At 39.9% G+C, this 16,490-nt stretch overlaps 1 protein-coding gene across 4 annotated transcripts in view; it reads right to left on the bottom strand.

Moving 5' to 3' along the window:
* Positions 1 to 506: 506 nt before the first annotated feature.
* The window catches only part of LOC100690595 (uncharacterized), a 39,707-nt gene continuing 23,723 nt past the window's right edge, over positions 507 to 16,490 (bottom strand). For 2 of the 4 annotated variants that reach the window (XR_003221810.1, XR_003221811.1), the window contains 3 exons: positions 6,436 to 6,496; positions 1,618 to 1,676; positions 507 to 1,113 (listed from right to left, as the gene is read on the bottom strand). Coding sequence is in view for 2 of the 4 variants with exons in the window: in XM_003453712.5 (XP_003453760.1) it covers positions 569 to 1,113; positions 1,618 to 1,648 (576 nt within the window). In the remaining 2 variants the exon portion in view is untranslated. Of the gene's footprint in view, positions 1,114 to 1,617; positions 1,734 to 6,435; positions 6,497 to 16,490 lie in introns of those variants that run through there. The other 2 variants (XM_025910619.1, XM_003453712.5) reach the window with 2 other exon arrangements.

Below are 16,490 nucleotides of genomic sequence, written 5' to 3' on the forward strand. Positions count from 1 at the left end.
GTAGGCCATCCATTAACTGGAAGCTTTGGCATTGAGAACGGGATCGACAGGATCCTTCGGCAACCCTAAGCCCAAGTTTCTGTCCATTGGAGTTGGTGACGGGCGAGGAGCTGAGAAGCAGGCAGGTGATCCACTATAATGTGTGTGATATTAAAGGTCCCAAATAAGCATGCATTTAAGTGAATTTTTAAATAAATTTTAAAAAAAGTAGGTCTTCCTCATAATTTTCACAGCCTCGGTGGGGCTGGTAAGAGTTTTCAGTATTATGTATAGAAAACTATTATCTCTGTGTGTGTATTATTTCTCTTATTTTGCCAAACATTTCATTTTATTTTTGCAAAACATCAACTTAACCATCACCAAAGTGATGGCTACATGTAAAATAAGGTTAGATAAACTTTATAGTTAAATAAAGTAACTGTGTGTCCAAGCTGTAGAGCTCACCCAAGATAGATAAAACTTATCAAATCAAAAAATTAAAAAAAGATTAACTGCTGCTCACATTATTTATGCAAGATTTCAGATATTTTATTTGAAAGTCCAAAGACACACCGGCTCCTACGGCATGCTAAAATGGCCATTCATTGTGGTTCGCAGCAAAATTGAATTCTTCAAACCATACAGGAGATGCGGGCTCGCTTTCATCGAGAATTTCTTGAAGTGGATCAGCGTTGTCAGACTCCACATGCTGAATTAATGAACCCGTAGGTTCGGATTCAATTTCTCTTCCACTGGTGGCTGTGTTGTCTTCTTGGATCCAGTGTTTTAATTCAGATGACGTAGTCGCATGGCCAAGCATTTCTCTGTTCTTTCGAATCTCTGAGATCAACTTTGTCTCTTCTTCGGTCTCAGCTTCTTTATCCTTGAACTCCTTCAGCAGCTTTGTATACTTGGAAAATTTTCTCTTACACCCACATGTGAATGGGTGCTGAAATGCTGTCAAGGGCATTTCTGTTGAAGCAGATGGGTAAATGTAGCCCCTATAACGCAGGGTTTCCCTTCCCGACCTCTTTGTATACACCCCAATACTGCCAGGTGTCGGAGGTCCGCGATATGAAGGCAGGTCAGCCCAAGCTGTCGGCATTTGACATAGCAAATATTTTTTCAATGAAGCTGTGGAGCAAAAGCACAGAAATATGATCAATATATCTCCTCAGGTACATGACAGAAAGTTTGGTTTTCTTTTTTTGTTGTTGTTGTTTTTTTAAAAGCATCGCCAGGTTCATATTTTTGTTTCATACTAAAATCCAGTAACAAATGCTGATTGTCAACATTAAGTTTTTAAAAAATTTCTTCTAAACAAGACTTAAGTCAGTTGGCTGAAACCCAGCTAAAACAAACACATACGTGTTTGTGTACAGATGCTCCAGTTTGGTTGTTTGTTTGTTTTTTCAGTAAAAATGTTTAAGAATACAGGGTAAAAATTAGTCTTCATTTTCATCTGTACAAATTCAAAGTGCTCCAATCAATAAACCAAGTGTGAGAATGACTTCATGAGCGTTCACCAGTACCGACATGTTGAAAGCTCTGTGTTGGTGACCTCCACAGAGAGGCTTAACAGTGTGTCATCTACACAGAATACAACAAACACTGTGCTACAGCAAAGTTACAGCTTACCTGGAGCGCCTTGGCCAGAATTTGCTTCCATGAGTGCTGATTTTCCCCCCAAAGATGCCCTGCGAAGAGCAGAAGTCACCCAACATCAAAAGATGCAATCAGATGTAAACAAACCAGTTGCCTAGCAACAATAGAAACGACTGATGATGACTGTGATATGAAGTTTGAAAATCAGATTAAGGCAGTGGTAAAATCTAGCTTCTTTCAGCTCAGGCAGTTGGCAAAAATAAAGCCAATTCTTTCACAGCAGCACTTTGAGACAGTGATCCACGCCTTTGTTAGCACTTTACTGTAATGCACTTTAAATAGGGGTCAGCGCATCATATATTACCCATCTACAGAAGGTGCAAAATGCTGCAGCTTGTCTTTTAACTGGCACCCAAAAGTTTGAGCACATTTCCCCTATTTTAGCTTCACTTCACTGGCTGCCCATTTCTTTTAGGATTCATTTTAAGATTCTTTTATTTGCTTTTAAAGCCCTCCATGGCCTAGCCCCATCTTATCTCTCTGAGTTACTACAGCCTTATACACCCACCCGCTCTCTCAGGTCAGCTGATCAGCTGCTCCTGAATGTACCCAGCACTGAGCGTAAACTTAGAGGAGATCATGCTTTTGCTGTAGCAGCTCCCAAACTGTGGAACGATCTCCCTTTAGAGATTAGACAGGCCACGTCCCTACCTGCTTTTAAGTCACTCCTGAAAACCCACCTCTTTACCCTGACCTTTGACACCACATGAGATGTTGGTTTTTATTTTATTTTTTTTTATTTTAGTTGTTTTTAGTTGATTCTATGCTGTTTTATCTTGTTTTCTTTTTTAATATAGGGCTGTTTTAATTTTTATGTATTTTGTATTTTATTTTTTTTAATTTTCCTGTTTTCTGTTATTCTATTGTTTTTAACTTATTTTCTGTACAGCACTTTGGTCCTGTGCTGGGTATTTTAAAGTGCTTTATAAATAACATTGGATTAGATTAATTAGAAAGCATTTCTGGCATTTAGTGTAAACTGATTTCAGTTGGTTCAGTCCCAAATGATGGGCAATCCAAGGACCACTTGTGGAGAGCTACAGAAAGACCTGGAATCAACAGGTACAATTGTTTCAAAGAAAACACACAATGCACTCAACCGACATGGCCTCTATACATGCTCTACTGGTCGGATGAGACCAAAACTGAACTCTTTTGATGCCCTCATACACACTATATTTGGAGGTCAAAAGGTACTGCATATGACCTGAAAAACACCAGACCAACAGGTCAGTTTGAAGGTGGGATCATGCTGTTTTTCATTATATGACACTGGCACGCTTCATATAACGGAAGGAAGGATGACTGGAAAAATGTGCCATCTAAAATTTCTGCCATCTACCAGGATTATGAAGATGAAACAAGAGTGGACTTTTCAGCAAGACAATGATCCCAAGCACACAGCCAAAGAAACTCTCACCTGGCTTCAGAGAAAGAAAATAAAGTTGCTAGAAAAAAATATGTCTTCACGGATGTGTCCTGACTAGGCCAACAAATATCTGTTAGGATGCCTGGGTCGTTGACCCAGAGGTTTGAGTTTATTATATTATTTATCATTTCTAGTCTTTGGTTTCTTTGTTAGAGTTCTGTCTTTTGGTTTATGTCTCTGTGTAATCCTTAGTTGCTGTCTCCCCTGTCAGCTATATCCCCGTGTCCAGTCAGTGTCTGTGTCTGCCCTGGTCCCACGTTTCTGTTCCCTCTGTAGTGCCTGCCTGTGAGTCTGTGTCTGTAAGTTCAGTCTGTGTTATGTTTCCTGTTTTACTTTGAAAGTCCGTGTCTCATGTAAATGCATCTGGTTGTGCTTCCTTTGTCTCGTTAGGCCTGATTTGCCCCAGCTGTGTTTCCCTCCTGTTACTCATTCCCTGATTGCTCCCTCTATGTATTTAAGCCCTGTGTTTCAGTTTGTCAGTGTCGTGATCTACCCTTACTTTGCTGTGTGTTCTGTCTGCGTAAGTTTATTTGCAAGTTTGTTACCGTTTGAGTTACTTTCCGCCTGCGAGTGTCTGCACATTGGGTCCTCCTCCTACCACTCCTGCCTGCACACAGCCTTCACATAACAATATCTGGTGTTCGCATTTCAGTGTTCTTTACCTTGGACATGTCTCTGAGCACTTGCACTTCTGGGAACTCCGGGTAAGACAACATTTGAGGATAATGGGTTCCTGGGAGCGTCACATTTGATTCTTCTCAAATCTTCAGCAGCTATTTTGTAACTTTTTTTCTTGTGACCCTGTTGACTTCTTGCAACAAAACACCTGATGATCATGCCCTAATATCTTAGTAATTTCAACAGTGCTGCATCCCCCTACAGTCCATCAAATCTCTTTTTTTCTTTTAGCTCATCTCACCAAATGTACTCATAGGTCACACCAGCCCTCTGCATGTGCTCCTTCACTACATCCATGAATCTTTTCTGCAATCTTCTAACTTTGACTCCTCTCTAACTTTATCATCTAAACTGCTCAGCCCGAGCTGTCCTCTGATACACTAATCTCCCCGATCCTCGTCACCACCAATGAAAATCTTAGCAACTTCGATTCTGCAACTTCCAGCTCGGCCTGCTGTCTTTTTGTCGGGTACTACCATTTCCAAACCATGCATCATAGCAGGTCATCACCACAAATCACCCCTGACACTTGTCTCCACCCACTCCACCCCTCCTCTGTCCTCTCTTGTGCACTGTCTGTTGCTTTGGATGTTTAACCACAGGTATTTAACTTCATGCACCTTCACTGTCTATGCTCCTTGCATCTTCAGTGTTACACCTGCTTCTCTCATTCACACACATATATTCTGTCATGCCACCACCATCTGCCTGCTCCCTACTCTCTCTGCAGTCTGTTATCACTCAGGTTTTTCCACAGCTGTCCGAAGCACTTTTCTGGTTTTACAGTTTGCCTGTTGCTGCTGGAACCAACATCTGAAGCTGCAGTGTTCACGTTGCTGCCCAGTGCTTACACACTCTTGTTTGCCTATTTAATGCACCTCACATACTATTACAAATAAGTACCAAGTTTTTGGACAAAAAAAAACTATCCATTTTTTTTCCTTTTTTTTTTTTATTTATAATGTTTCAAATTTTGGACAACTGAGACGACTGGACAGAAATGGCAATGCATTTCAGCATTTAAGAAATAAGTCTGGTCTCACGGAAAGTGAAGCCAAAATTGAAAAAGGTGTTTTTGTTGGTCCCAAAATTCATGATGAGTTCAAAAGGAAACAGAAGCTAGCTGAATCAGCAGCATGGGAAGAATTTTCTTGGCAATCACAGAAACACGCTAATGAGTCCCAGAATATCACTGAAGAGGCTTTTTCTTTTCATTTTACATTCTCATCTCCATCAATTCTGTTGTGGAGATGAGGACCCAAACATAGACTTAGGCAATGAACTTAAACTGAACAATTTATTATCAGACTGCTGGCAGTAGTTCAAAAGGTAATGTTAGGGGAACACTGGAAAGTGTACAGTATGAGCCACTATACTGAGAAGGGCAATCAGGGAAGTAAAGACAAACATGAGTAGAATGAAAAACAGGTGAACTAAGTCACAGAAGACAAGTCAAGGGAAACAAAACTAAAAACAAAGCACAAGAAATATTAACTCTCAAAATGAAGCAGGAAGGGAGATAACTGAAAACAAAGACACAAAAATGAACTAGGAGGAGGATTAATGCAAGAGGATCGAGCACAGAGGGAGAACTCAATTTTAAGGGTATTGGGATCAGCAGGACAAAATACATGAAAAAATAAAAATACTAGGTAAAGAAACACAAAAAATATTAGAATTAATAACACTGTACAATCCAAAACAAATAAAATACTTGGTAAACCAACTCGGGACCATAAAAAAATGAAAAATTGAATCTGAGCATGATGGGTAACTACTGTTGGTCTTTCCAAAGATAGACAGATACATGTACAAGTGCAAAAACAAAGTGCCTCAAACATTTTTTAGCACGCCAGCCTCGACCTTTTATTTTGAGCTAAACTGACAGAAATATCTTTTAATGGATCTTCTGGTTTGTTTTCAAAATAAAACACATTAAAACAATTTTGGTTGGAAATGGTTATAATTGCAGACATTGTGTTGATAGATTATATTAATATTTAAAAAAGACAAAATCTGATGTGTATAAAAAAAAAAAGATGAGCAAGCTTAAATAAGATTTCATATCTGAAATGAGTGTGAAAAACTAGATCAAATAGCAAAAAAAAAAAACCCTGAGATGTAGAACCTGAACATTTTACCTTATGCAAATATATATTTCTATATTTAGCCATATTTATGATAATTTGGTAATAATAGTGCAAAACTTGTATCTCCTCATCTGTCCTGTTGTCAGTCTCTTGTCTGAGATGTGGTCCTAAAAGTCTCCTTCTCAGACCCAGTGTAAATGGTGTATCCTCAGCTCCTTATCAACTGAGTTTACCCACTTAGAACAATTACTACAGCCTTACTACACACTGTTAGTCGAATCACAGGGGCTTTAGTCCTTTTACAGCAAATCTGTGTCCCAGGTCTATTATTACCTCCCCTGAATTACAAGCCGGACCAGCTCTGCTCACCTCAGTCAAATCTGAGTCCAGATTCAGAGTCCTTGGTTCTTTTCATTTTTTGACAGGGTTCCCACTACATGGGCACAAATGCTGTCACAAACAAATCTTGCGTTCATTTCTGCCTAACACGACTTTTATTGCACATCCTTCCTTGTTTTCTTTCCCCACATTTCCTGTCCGTCCCTGCTGACAGTATAGATTGTTATTATTACCAGTCTTGCAAAAAGTGCTTACCAAGTTTCACAATTTCAAGCTGTTGCCATTATTTTCTTCTTTAAAGTCGTAGGTAGTCAACCTGTTGAGGAGAAGAAGATGAAAGGGGGAAAGATGGAGAAGAAAATATCTACAAACTAAAGACAACTGCATCAGCCTCAGAAGTGGTCCATTTAGCACCAATTATACATTTAATATGCCAAAATGTAGAAAAAAAAGCATATTTGCTAAATATCAGTACACTATCAATGCCTTTTGATCACGCTGAGCTTCACAGAGCTGCTAGCTTGGCTGTAGACTCTTGAGCTTTCTGTTTCATAACATATTAAAAAGACATTGCGTCTCGGATGACAGACACCCGAGAAGTCGTCGTAATCAGTGACACAATGAATGCATTTCAAGGATCACAGCAAACATAATAAATAAAACGAAATACAATAAAAAGGCATTTGGATAATCAAATGTCAGAACTAAATCTCAGGCCTGTTTGTCGCACGTCTCATTACTGTTACTGGCACTAGTCCTCTCGTTTTGCATTTGCTCTGGACATATGGTCTTCTATATTTAAAAGCAGTGGATAGAGGACTGTAGGGTATGACTTCAGTGGCAAACTGCCAGCCTCAGCAGCCATCTATCCTGTGTGTCAGTCAGGGTGTGCTTTTACTCAATTTGCACAACCTTGGCCGAGGTTTTCATCTAAGCGGCAGGGCCCGCACATTGCTGCCTCTCCCCAGAGCAATGATAACAACTCTGAATTCCACCTAAAGTTATATTTCATGCTAATGAATTAATGTTCCCATTTCCATTTTCAGCCTAAAAATGTGCTCCTCTCCCATGCCAAAATGAAAAATCAAATCAGTCTTGTCATTTGCAGCTGATTTGTTAGGGTCCCGACTCGCTTTCCTTCTTTTCCCCTCAGCATAGTTGATGAGACAGCACAGCTGTGTTCCTGTTAGTGATTCTGATAACACCAAATTAAATGCCTTCTGAGAGAGTTGCGACTTTAATATGGAAACACAAACGTCAAGCTGACTCAGATCAATAAATTAAACACTGTATAAATTTACCATCCACCTCCATCTCCCTGCCACATTACAGATAAAGATCCTTGATAGACTCTAAAAAGGAGGTCTGGAAATGTTACTGCTGGTCTCAGTTTGTTGCCTGAAAAAAAACATATCTCCTTTAAATTATATTTAAAATTAGAAAAATATTTTGCAGAGGTTTTGAAACTGTCACAGTGTTGTGTGGAGTGAGAGATGGACGTGAGCTAACACTTGCAAGCTTTTGATTAAAAACAGCAACATGTGGCCAATCGATTTGGCCCCATCGCTGCTGTCAACAGGCTGTGGCACAAAGCTCGTGGGGGGCAATTAAGAACTTTTAAAACTTCGTGCCCGGTTGCTGCATTTTGCTGGCATCACTTCAGAACATGGATACGAGGGTACCATTATCTTCCATTATGAATGATTACAAGCTTTACTCAGAAATCATACAAAAGGACCCTCCTTTTAACCCCAGAGCAAGCCTGAAAATTATCTCATTTTCATCAGCATCATAATGATGCAGTGATGGCTGTACACTGCAGCAGGAACCGATAATAACTAGCTCATCATACTTTTAAAAACAAGAGTGCAGAGGCAGTTCACTGAAACATTATATGTCCTGTTCACGTGCCCCACAGCCCCCGTATTACGAGAGTTTTTGTTTAATAGGGTTGTGACACAATAAGCCAGTGTTTTTAAAATGTTTAAAAACTTTGTTAGTGCCAGAGGGTAGATTTAATCATCTTGTCATCTTGACTTGAGGTTATAGCTTTTACCTTTATTGCATAGGAAGGTGAAAGGGAATAAGTGATGTGCAGGAAATGCTCTTGGACTAACCCCTGCAGAAGAACTATAGCCTTCTCTACATGGGCCACCTGCTCAGCCAGGTGAGCAGTCACATTGCCAACATCATCACTGTGCATCCAACAATAATTTTCAATGGGAGTCTTGGAGTAAAACAGAGGCAGTGAGACCACTGGAAAACGTGCTCTGCTGGTGTTGTCACTGGCAGGACACCGACTGTGGACACCAGGGAAATGTTGCAGATCAGAGTCTACCCTTTAACGCATTTAGGAATGTGAAGGTGGGTATTTTAAAAGTCAGCTCAACATTTATTTGAGCAGTGCTGCATGAGCCCTTATACTGTAATAAGTCTCATTTCATCAACTACCGGAAACGAGTCATTCTACCTTCTCCCTCTTAACTCTTTCCCCCATAAAGACAACATTTGACGGCTTCCGTATTTATGAGGCTTTTTTTCAAGGGTAGCTGCATAGGCAGAGACCTCCCTTACTTCTGGTGCACACCCATTTGTCATTTCCTTCTATAAGCAGGCCTAAAATATGACAGTAAACAGCTCAGTTCAGAAAACTGCTTCAAGGGCTCCTCCTACTTAAGAAGTTAAAAGAGAACATCTTTTCTGATTGGCTTCACCTCGCAAATAAAATATTCGAAGAGCAGAGATTGGCACTTCGGTGCTTCCAAAGTTTTGTGTGTAACATAACCACATAAAGGATATCGACCCTGTGACATCAATGAGATGCAGCATGAGTGAGTTTGTGGCTCACAGGGATTAATTATGCTAACTCTACAGTGATCATATTATATGATACCCTGGCCATGGTTAATATGATTGTCTGGCATTCTAACTATAAATAGTGAGAAACAGATGAGATGATACATGACAGAAGCTTCTGACACATCAGTATTTTTAAAATATTAGATACAATCCAGAAAGCCCAGTTTGAGTAGCAGATCCATGACTTTTAAGCCTTGTCAGAACACCACAAAGCACTTTTAATGCTGAGGAACTAGTTTACATCAGGCATGTGTGCTCATTTATTTGACTGACTCCTGCAGGGACTCGGCAGATGATATTGCATTCTGACAAAAACTGAGCCAAGTTCTATTCTTTCATAGACAACCCTGTGTTATTTTGGCAGAGCTCTTTGCATCAGCTCTATTTCATCAGCTTTAGCGACTCAAATGAATGAGCGGGTTTGTGAAGGCTGAAGCTACAGTGAACCTATTTAAAATTGTAGCTTACCATATTGTCTGCTACAGTATATGACCAATTTGAAACGAATTCTCATTAGATCCTCTGGCTGTAGAGGCTGGAGGTCACCAGGAAATGTTGGACTTAATCTCAAACTGGATACTTGAAATACCCACCTAAAGCAGACACGCTAATTGTAACGGGTTTCAACCAGTTATTGGACCCCATTCCAAATGCAGTCGACCTGAACAGACCCCAAGGTAGAGCGAGCATAAACACTGGAAGTAGCATGATGCATGATCAATTAATAAGCAGCTGCAGCAGGATTAGGAATACTAATAATGCTCTAAGAGCTAATCTATTCTACCAGCAGCTGATGTGCTAGCAGGTTTCACCTTCTTTTAATCCTTTTACTTTAACTTGTCTCACACTTTTTAAAAAAACAGTCCCATTCTTCATCTATCCGAAAAATACACTGATCTCTCTTTGTGAGACTGTAACATACAGACAGACACAGAACAAATCTCTGATTTTGTTTTTTTCCAAATGAAGTGGACCTCTGAAGATAACTGACTGTCCGCAAGTTTACTCCCAACTTCAATAAGATGGCAGAGCTCAAAAACACTGAAACCACATTTCCAGTGTCCAGAGAAGGCAAAAACAGAGGAGACTAATAATAAAGCAAAGACAGAAACCAAAAGCACACAAAACCTAACAGGAACCATGCATTCGTAACAATGCAGGCTGGTGCTAAGTAACAGATTAATGACACACAGATTAATTTCACTCACTCACTAAAACTAAAGCACACACTTCTGGGATAGTGTGTAGCACACAGCAGGTAATACCATTTATCATAATTCTGTTAAAAATGGACTAAAACATCAGCACCACCAACTAATTTTGCCTTAACAGTTTCAAAATGTTTGAGTTAATTCCCCTAGACTGGTTTCCAGTTAACTCAGTTTTGGATGAAGTCTCAAGGAACTGCATTTTTTTTTTTAAGTTAATGCCATTTTCTTTGGCACTTAATATAAACATCACGTCCATTTTAAAGTTAGAAAGGCACCACTGTGCACATCTGTCTGAGCTAACACAGCAGACTTCCTCAGTGATGGTGTCGTAGCTTCAGTTGTGTGCACAGTTCAATAGAAATACAATCCAATATTTTGTAAACCCACAGCTTTCCTGAACAAGTACAGTTATACTTGTTTTTGTTTTTTTAAATATACAAACTTAATCAGCAAGTTTGTTCAAGCGAATTAAAAATAAGTAGTTTATGAAAAAAAGAAAATGTCACATGAACTTAAAAGATTTAAGTAATCCCATTTTTTAAGTTAATTGAAGCTTACCCAACTTATGCACTTTACTGTGTACAAATTCAAAGCGTCTTCTTTGACATAGAACTACATTCATTAGGTACACCTGCTAAACTGTTCTTTACTGCTAATGTATTGTCAGCCAATCAAATGGCAAAAGCCTAAAGGGGCCCAATGCAGTGCAAGCAAAGTGTACCTAATGCAGTAGCAAGTCTATTTTTGGAATATTTAAATAATTTTTAAAAGCTATGAGGGCTGATTATTTTTGCCCTACACCACAGGTACAGTGAGGACATGCAGCAGATTTATCAGCTCGTGGCCGAAGTCAGAAAGATCACAGGCGCTGTTAAATTTCGGTGTCTGCAAACAGGTGTCTCACATTCCTGAGAGCCGGTCTGCATCACTAACACTGTGCCATAGCAACGTGAGTGTGTTCCTGTGCCTATGTGGAGTTGCCTTTTGCAAATTTGTCAGTGTGATCTTCTTTTTTCCTCCCCAGCCAGAGCTAATCGATTCTCCACAGGCTGGTGGGCCGAGAACTGCTGCTTTCTGTCAAAGCCTTGAATGAGCTGGTGGGTGGATGGATTACTCCATTGTAGCGAGGGGCACGCAGCTAGAGATTTCACATTATATTAAATTAAAACCTGTAATTACAAAAACAATAGCCTGAAAATTGGGCAACCCTATTTTATTTTAATGAATGATTTGATTTTCATTTAAGACAGAAAATAGAGCCGTGCAATTCTTCCAGGAGCGAAGGAGGTTTTTCACAAGGATCTTAGGAATAAAGCCCCGGCCTTATCGCAAGCATTTTGAGTTTAATAATGAAGTGATGGCAACACAGCACTCAGGAGATCTGAGTGCAGCATTGAGGTTTTTTACTCTGAAGTGTCTCAACTCAAGCAGGTCATTCTTTGTGATTTTGGAGCTGGAAACAGGAACACCAATTAAAAGAATCAGACATTGTCCCTTCAACAGCCATCAATTCTTGGATTCCCTTTAGAGCACTGAAGAGAAGAAGAATCTCATTAAAATTGTTGGGATTACAGTTAATAGATTTCATTTTTTCTTGCTTAGAAGTGGAAAGTGCACACACTGTGTTTTGGAAATGGAATTGGGATGAGCATCAAACTCAGAGAAACCAGAGGACTTGTTCTCCCCAGAATCGGCACAAAGTCACGATGCAGACACCCGTGAAGCTGTTAATGCCTCATTAAAGCGCACAGGTATGGGGAAACCTGTTTAAAAATCCTTCTGGTAACGAGTGAACTAGAGATACGGAATTCAAAATAATGGACTCCCTTTTGTGATCCAATTGAGATCAAATGAACAGACCTGTGATGAAAATAGTTTCATTAATTCTCTCTACAGAACAAGAGACTGCTACAAGTGACACTCATGTGGTAGCATTTCTTTAAAACAACTTTAGCTCCACTAAATCAGACCCTATTTTATCTTCTTACCAACAGGCAACACGATTTGCAAAATAAATATGTTGTATTTGGTAAGTTGTAAAACATCCATTTACACACCCAGCAAATATCAAAGTCATCTAATATGTGCACAACAATCCCTAATAATCCCTTAGCAAGTTTCACCTCGACCAGATGCTTTTGGTAGCCATCAACAATCTTCTGGCATAATATTTGACCATTCTTCTTGGTAGAATTGGTAGAGTTTAATTAAATTGTTGGTTTCCTGGGGTGTACCACAGCTAAGCATAATCCACAGTGTGTCCTTTGTCCTGTCTCCCTCCCCTCACCCCCAACCAAGATGGCCACCCCTCCCAGGGCCTGGCTCTGCTCCTGATTTCTTCCTGTTAAAATGTTCTTACTGTCACCAAAGTGCTTGCTTATAGGTGGTCATGTGATTGTTGGGAGTTTCTCTGCATTATTGTGCAGTCATATATACCTTATAGTATAAAACATCTTGAGGCAACTGTTTTTCTGATTTGGCGCTATATAAATGAAATTTACACTCGACTGAAATCAAAGTGGTACCCATACCACTGGCAGCAAAACAGCCCCAGAGGATGATGTCACCTCCACCATACTTGCAGTTGGTACAGTGTTCTTAGGTTTTAAAGCCCCACGGTTACACCTCTAAATGTACCTCTTGTCATTGTGGCCAACTCGCTCAATATTCGTGTCCTAGTATTTTCATGTCAGGCTTGAGCCTTGGTGGTCAGCCCGTTCTCACTCCCGAGGCGTAATATAATGACGATTTGTCAAGTCCCCCAGCGTTCCTGAGGAGCGCGAAAGGTGACTGTCCACGTTCTCATGCTATGCGCCGGGTTATGGATGAAATCCATTAGAATGACGCTCCCGCTGTAATATTTCCAGCCATGTATTCCAGCCCTAACCCTATCCCTAACACTAACCATAACCTTATACCTAACCTTAGCCAGCACTTTAGTGATGTTAGATAATGTTTTCCAAAGCAATTTAAGTAAAACGAACGTACATGTGTAGATAAATTCTAAACAGTTCTAAACATGTTTCCTAATTTTTTCAATCTCGTAATTTAGGGACGTGTTGGGTGCCCGGAAGTGTAATATATCAACCATTTGTCACCTAGCGCAAATGTTACTCCTCGGGAAGGAGAACTTGTTGTGGTGGTTCCTGGGTTGTTCCCGATCATCCTAACCAATTGTTCAGAAATGGCGCCAAGAGACCTTCCCGATTTGTGTAAATCTACATTTCTCCTTATTAGATCTTCCCTGAGTCCCTTGGAGTTTTGATTATTGGTAAATCCAGCGAGTACTGTCAAACAAATCCTTTTTTATGCTGGCAAAGAGAAACTGCCAGTTGTAGTCAATCATTCTTGTCATTTTCACTCAGTGGCTGAGAAAAGAAAAAAAAAATCAAGATGTTGTAATAGCCCAATCAAAGTCAAGACCTCAAAAGGACTGAAATGATGTAGCAGGACCTTAAGCGAGCTTGTCCATAAACGATGCCTGCAAACCTCAACAAGCCGAAGAAATGTAAAGAAGAATGGGCCAAAACTTAATAAAGTGAGAGACTGAATCACTGGGTGTACTTTGTTTTTCACAGGACTGCATAGACTCCTGTGTTCTCTTTCACACACTGTATAACACAACATTATCAATGTTAATGGAACAAAATGGGATAAAACAGGGATATGGCTCTAATACCATTTGTCTGCAGAAAGAAACGGGTGGAGAAGAATTAGAAGAATTGGACCCGTATTGGATATATTACTCTGTATTTCAGACTTTTGGCATTGTACTTGAATGGTTACAGATAATGTGGTGTTCAAACTTGAGTCATCCTGTAAACATTAGTCTATCCTGTCATGCATGTATAAATGTGTCCAGCAACAAAAAGTGAGAATTCATCACTGGGAGCCCAGCTGTGAGTTGGCTAAGTGTGAACAGAGAGAGGAGAGAGATGGGGGCATTAAGACGTGAGGATATGGGAATGCCAGATGGAGGAGAGAGCATGCAGCCGTCCCATTATCCGATTATACATCACAAGAGAGAAGCAAAAGTCAGCAAGTGACTTATCTTTTTTTCTTTTGTTGTAATGTTACATTCACATACAGCAGTGTACAAGCAACATATATCGCTTGGGATGCCAGTTATAATGTTTTTTTTCTTCCAACACAGGTAACAATTACAGAGTAAACCCCTGACTGTTCTGTTGTCAGTGTCGTAGCATTAGGGAGACAGAACTTGAAGTTTGACATTTGATTCAGACGAAGCAGAAAAGCAAAACACTGTGAAAGCTCAGTCTCGCAAGTAATTGATCCAAACTGAGACCACTTTCACGGTGTAATAGGACAATTAAATGTTTAAATAAAAGAAAAACATGGGGTTCAGGGACAGTACCAGAAAAATATTCTGCTTTTCTGAAATTATATAAACACAAATTCCCAAGAAAAAACATACATCTTCCTCAAAATTATTCAGAAATGAATTTTTTAAGACTAAGTGTTGCAGGGCAACTACCCAGACAGCAATATTAATTACCCTATGGATAGACACTGCCTGGACTTCTATATGAACAACCCAGGCTAATTCCAAGCCTTTCGAATTAACCGGATTCCTCTTTGCATATGACAGACAACAGATTTAATCAAAGAAAAGCTTTTTTGATTCATAAATTACAGGTTGCTTGCATATCCTGGTTTAAACTTGAGTGCTTGCTTTACAAAAGTTTTCCTTCTCTTCCTTGTAGAGGTCGTTGCTTATGGAATTATGAATTTCACAAGTACTCAGCAGCACTAATAAAGAGCTTTTGCCCCATAAAATCTGATAATAGTCTGTTTCTTCATCACTCACGTTTCTTACTGTGTGTTTACACAAGACTCCATTTAATCATTAGTTAATATTCAGCTCTGGCTCTCTTCCACAGCTTGTTTTTTAAATTTTTTGTCCCGTCTGGCTTGCAATACCCTCAACTGGTTGCAGCAGATGTCCGCTCTTTCCTGAGCCCAGTTCTGCCGGAGGTTTCTTCCTGTTAAAAGGGAGTTTTTCCTTCCCACTGTCGCCAAGTGCTTACTCAACGGAGGGTTGTTTGATTTTTGGGGTTTTCACTCTGTTACTGTAGTGTTTTTACCTTCAGGTGACTGCTGCTGTGAACTGAATTGAAACATAGTATTCAGTGTCACTAGATAGTATGAATGGATTATTCTAACAGTTATTGCAGGAAATTTATACTTTATTTTTGTTGAGTACAACTTTCATATATTATTAGCATATAATCTAGCACTGATTAGAAAACATGTTTTTTCTTTGCGTTGCACCCTTACAGTTTATGGGTGCAGCTTGCTACCTGTCAAAGTGTCACGGCTGCGACAGCAGACGTGTGGGATTGTGGTAAGGACCCAGACGCAGGCACTTTCATAGATGCGGAGAGTGAGCTTTATTTATGAGTGGAGAAAAGACAGACAAAAGTGGAGATGGCGAGGACAGGAACTAAGAAATAACCTAAACTGGAAAAACGTAACAAAAGAAACTGAAGCCAAACCTCATGGGATGACATGCAGAGCAACACAGGAAGAAACACAGAAAACATGGGGAGACTCGGGAAGACCACGCAGACGAACCAGCAACAAGCAAAAGGAAACACAGGGCTTATATACACAGTGAGGTAATCAGGAAATAGGAGACAGAAGGGAAACACAGCTGGGAGAAATCAGAGCTGATTAGACAAGGGGAAGCAAAACCAGACACACTAACATAAGACACGGGCCTTCACAATAAAACAGGAAACTCACACACGCAAAGACACAGACTCAGAGATGCGGGCTTTACACAGAGACCTTACTACACTGGAATAGAGGGAACACACAGGCAGGGATGACTAGACACAGAACAGAGGGAGCACAGAATAACGAGGGGCAAAGAGATCAAAACCTAGGACCTAGAATTACCAAAACTAAAACACAGACAGCAATAACATCAGGGAAATAAATAATAAACAATTCAACTCATTTGATGACAGTAGTAATAAGGTGGCAGCAATCCAAAATGGCGGCCAACCAAACCGGTTTGACAACCGGTTTGACCGGTTTCGTGCGTGTGCGCATGCGTGTTCAGGTCCTGGGGTTATGCGAGTTCATGTGTGGAAACACGGTGGGGTCATATGAGTTCATGTGTTTTTAACTTAATTTAATCAAACCATAGGGATTTTAATTAAACTATTTTTTCTCACTTTGGCGTGTCTCAACATTCATTTATGCAGACATATG

Source organism: Oreochromis niloticus, linkage group LG10 (assembly GCF_001858045.2).
Source record: "Oreochromis niloticus isolate F11D_XX linkage group LG10, O_niloticus_UMD_NMBU, whole genome shotgun sequence".
Classification (NCBI taxonomy): Eukaryota; Metazoa; Chordata; class Actinopteri; order Cichliformes; family Cichlidae; genus Oreochromis; species Oreochromis niloticus.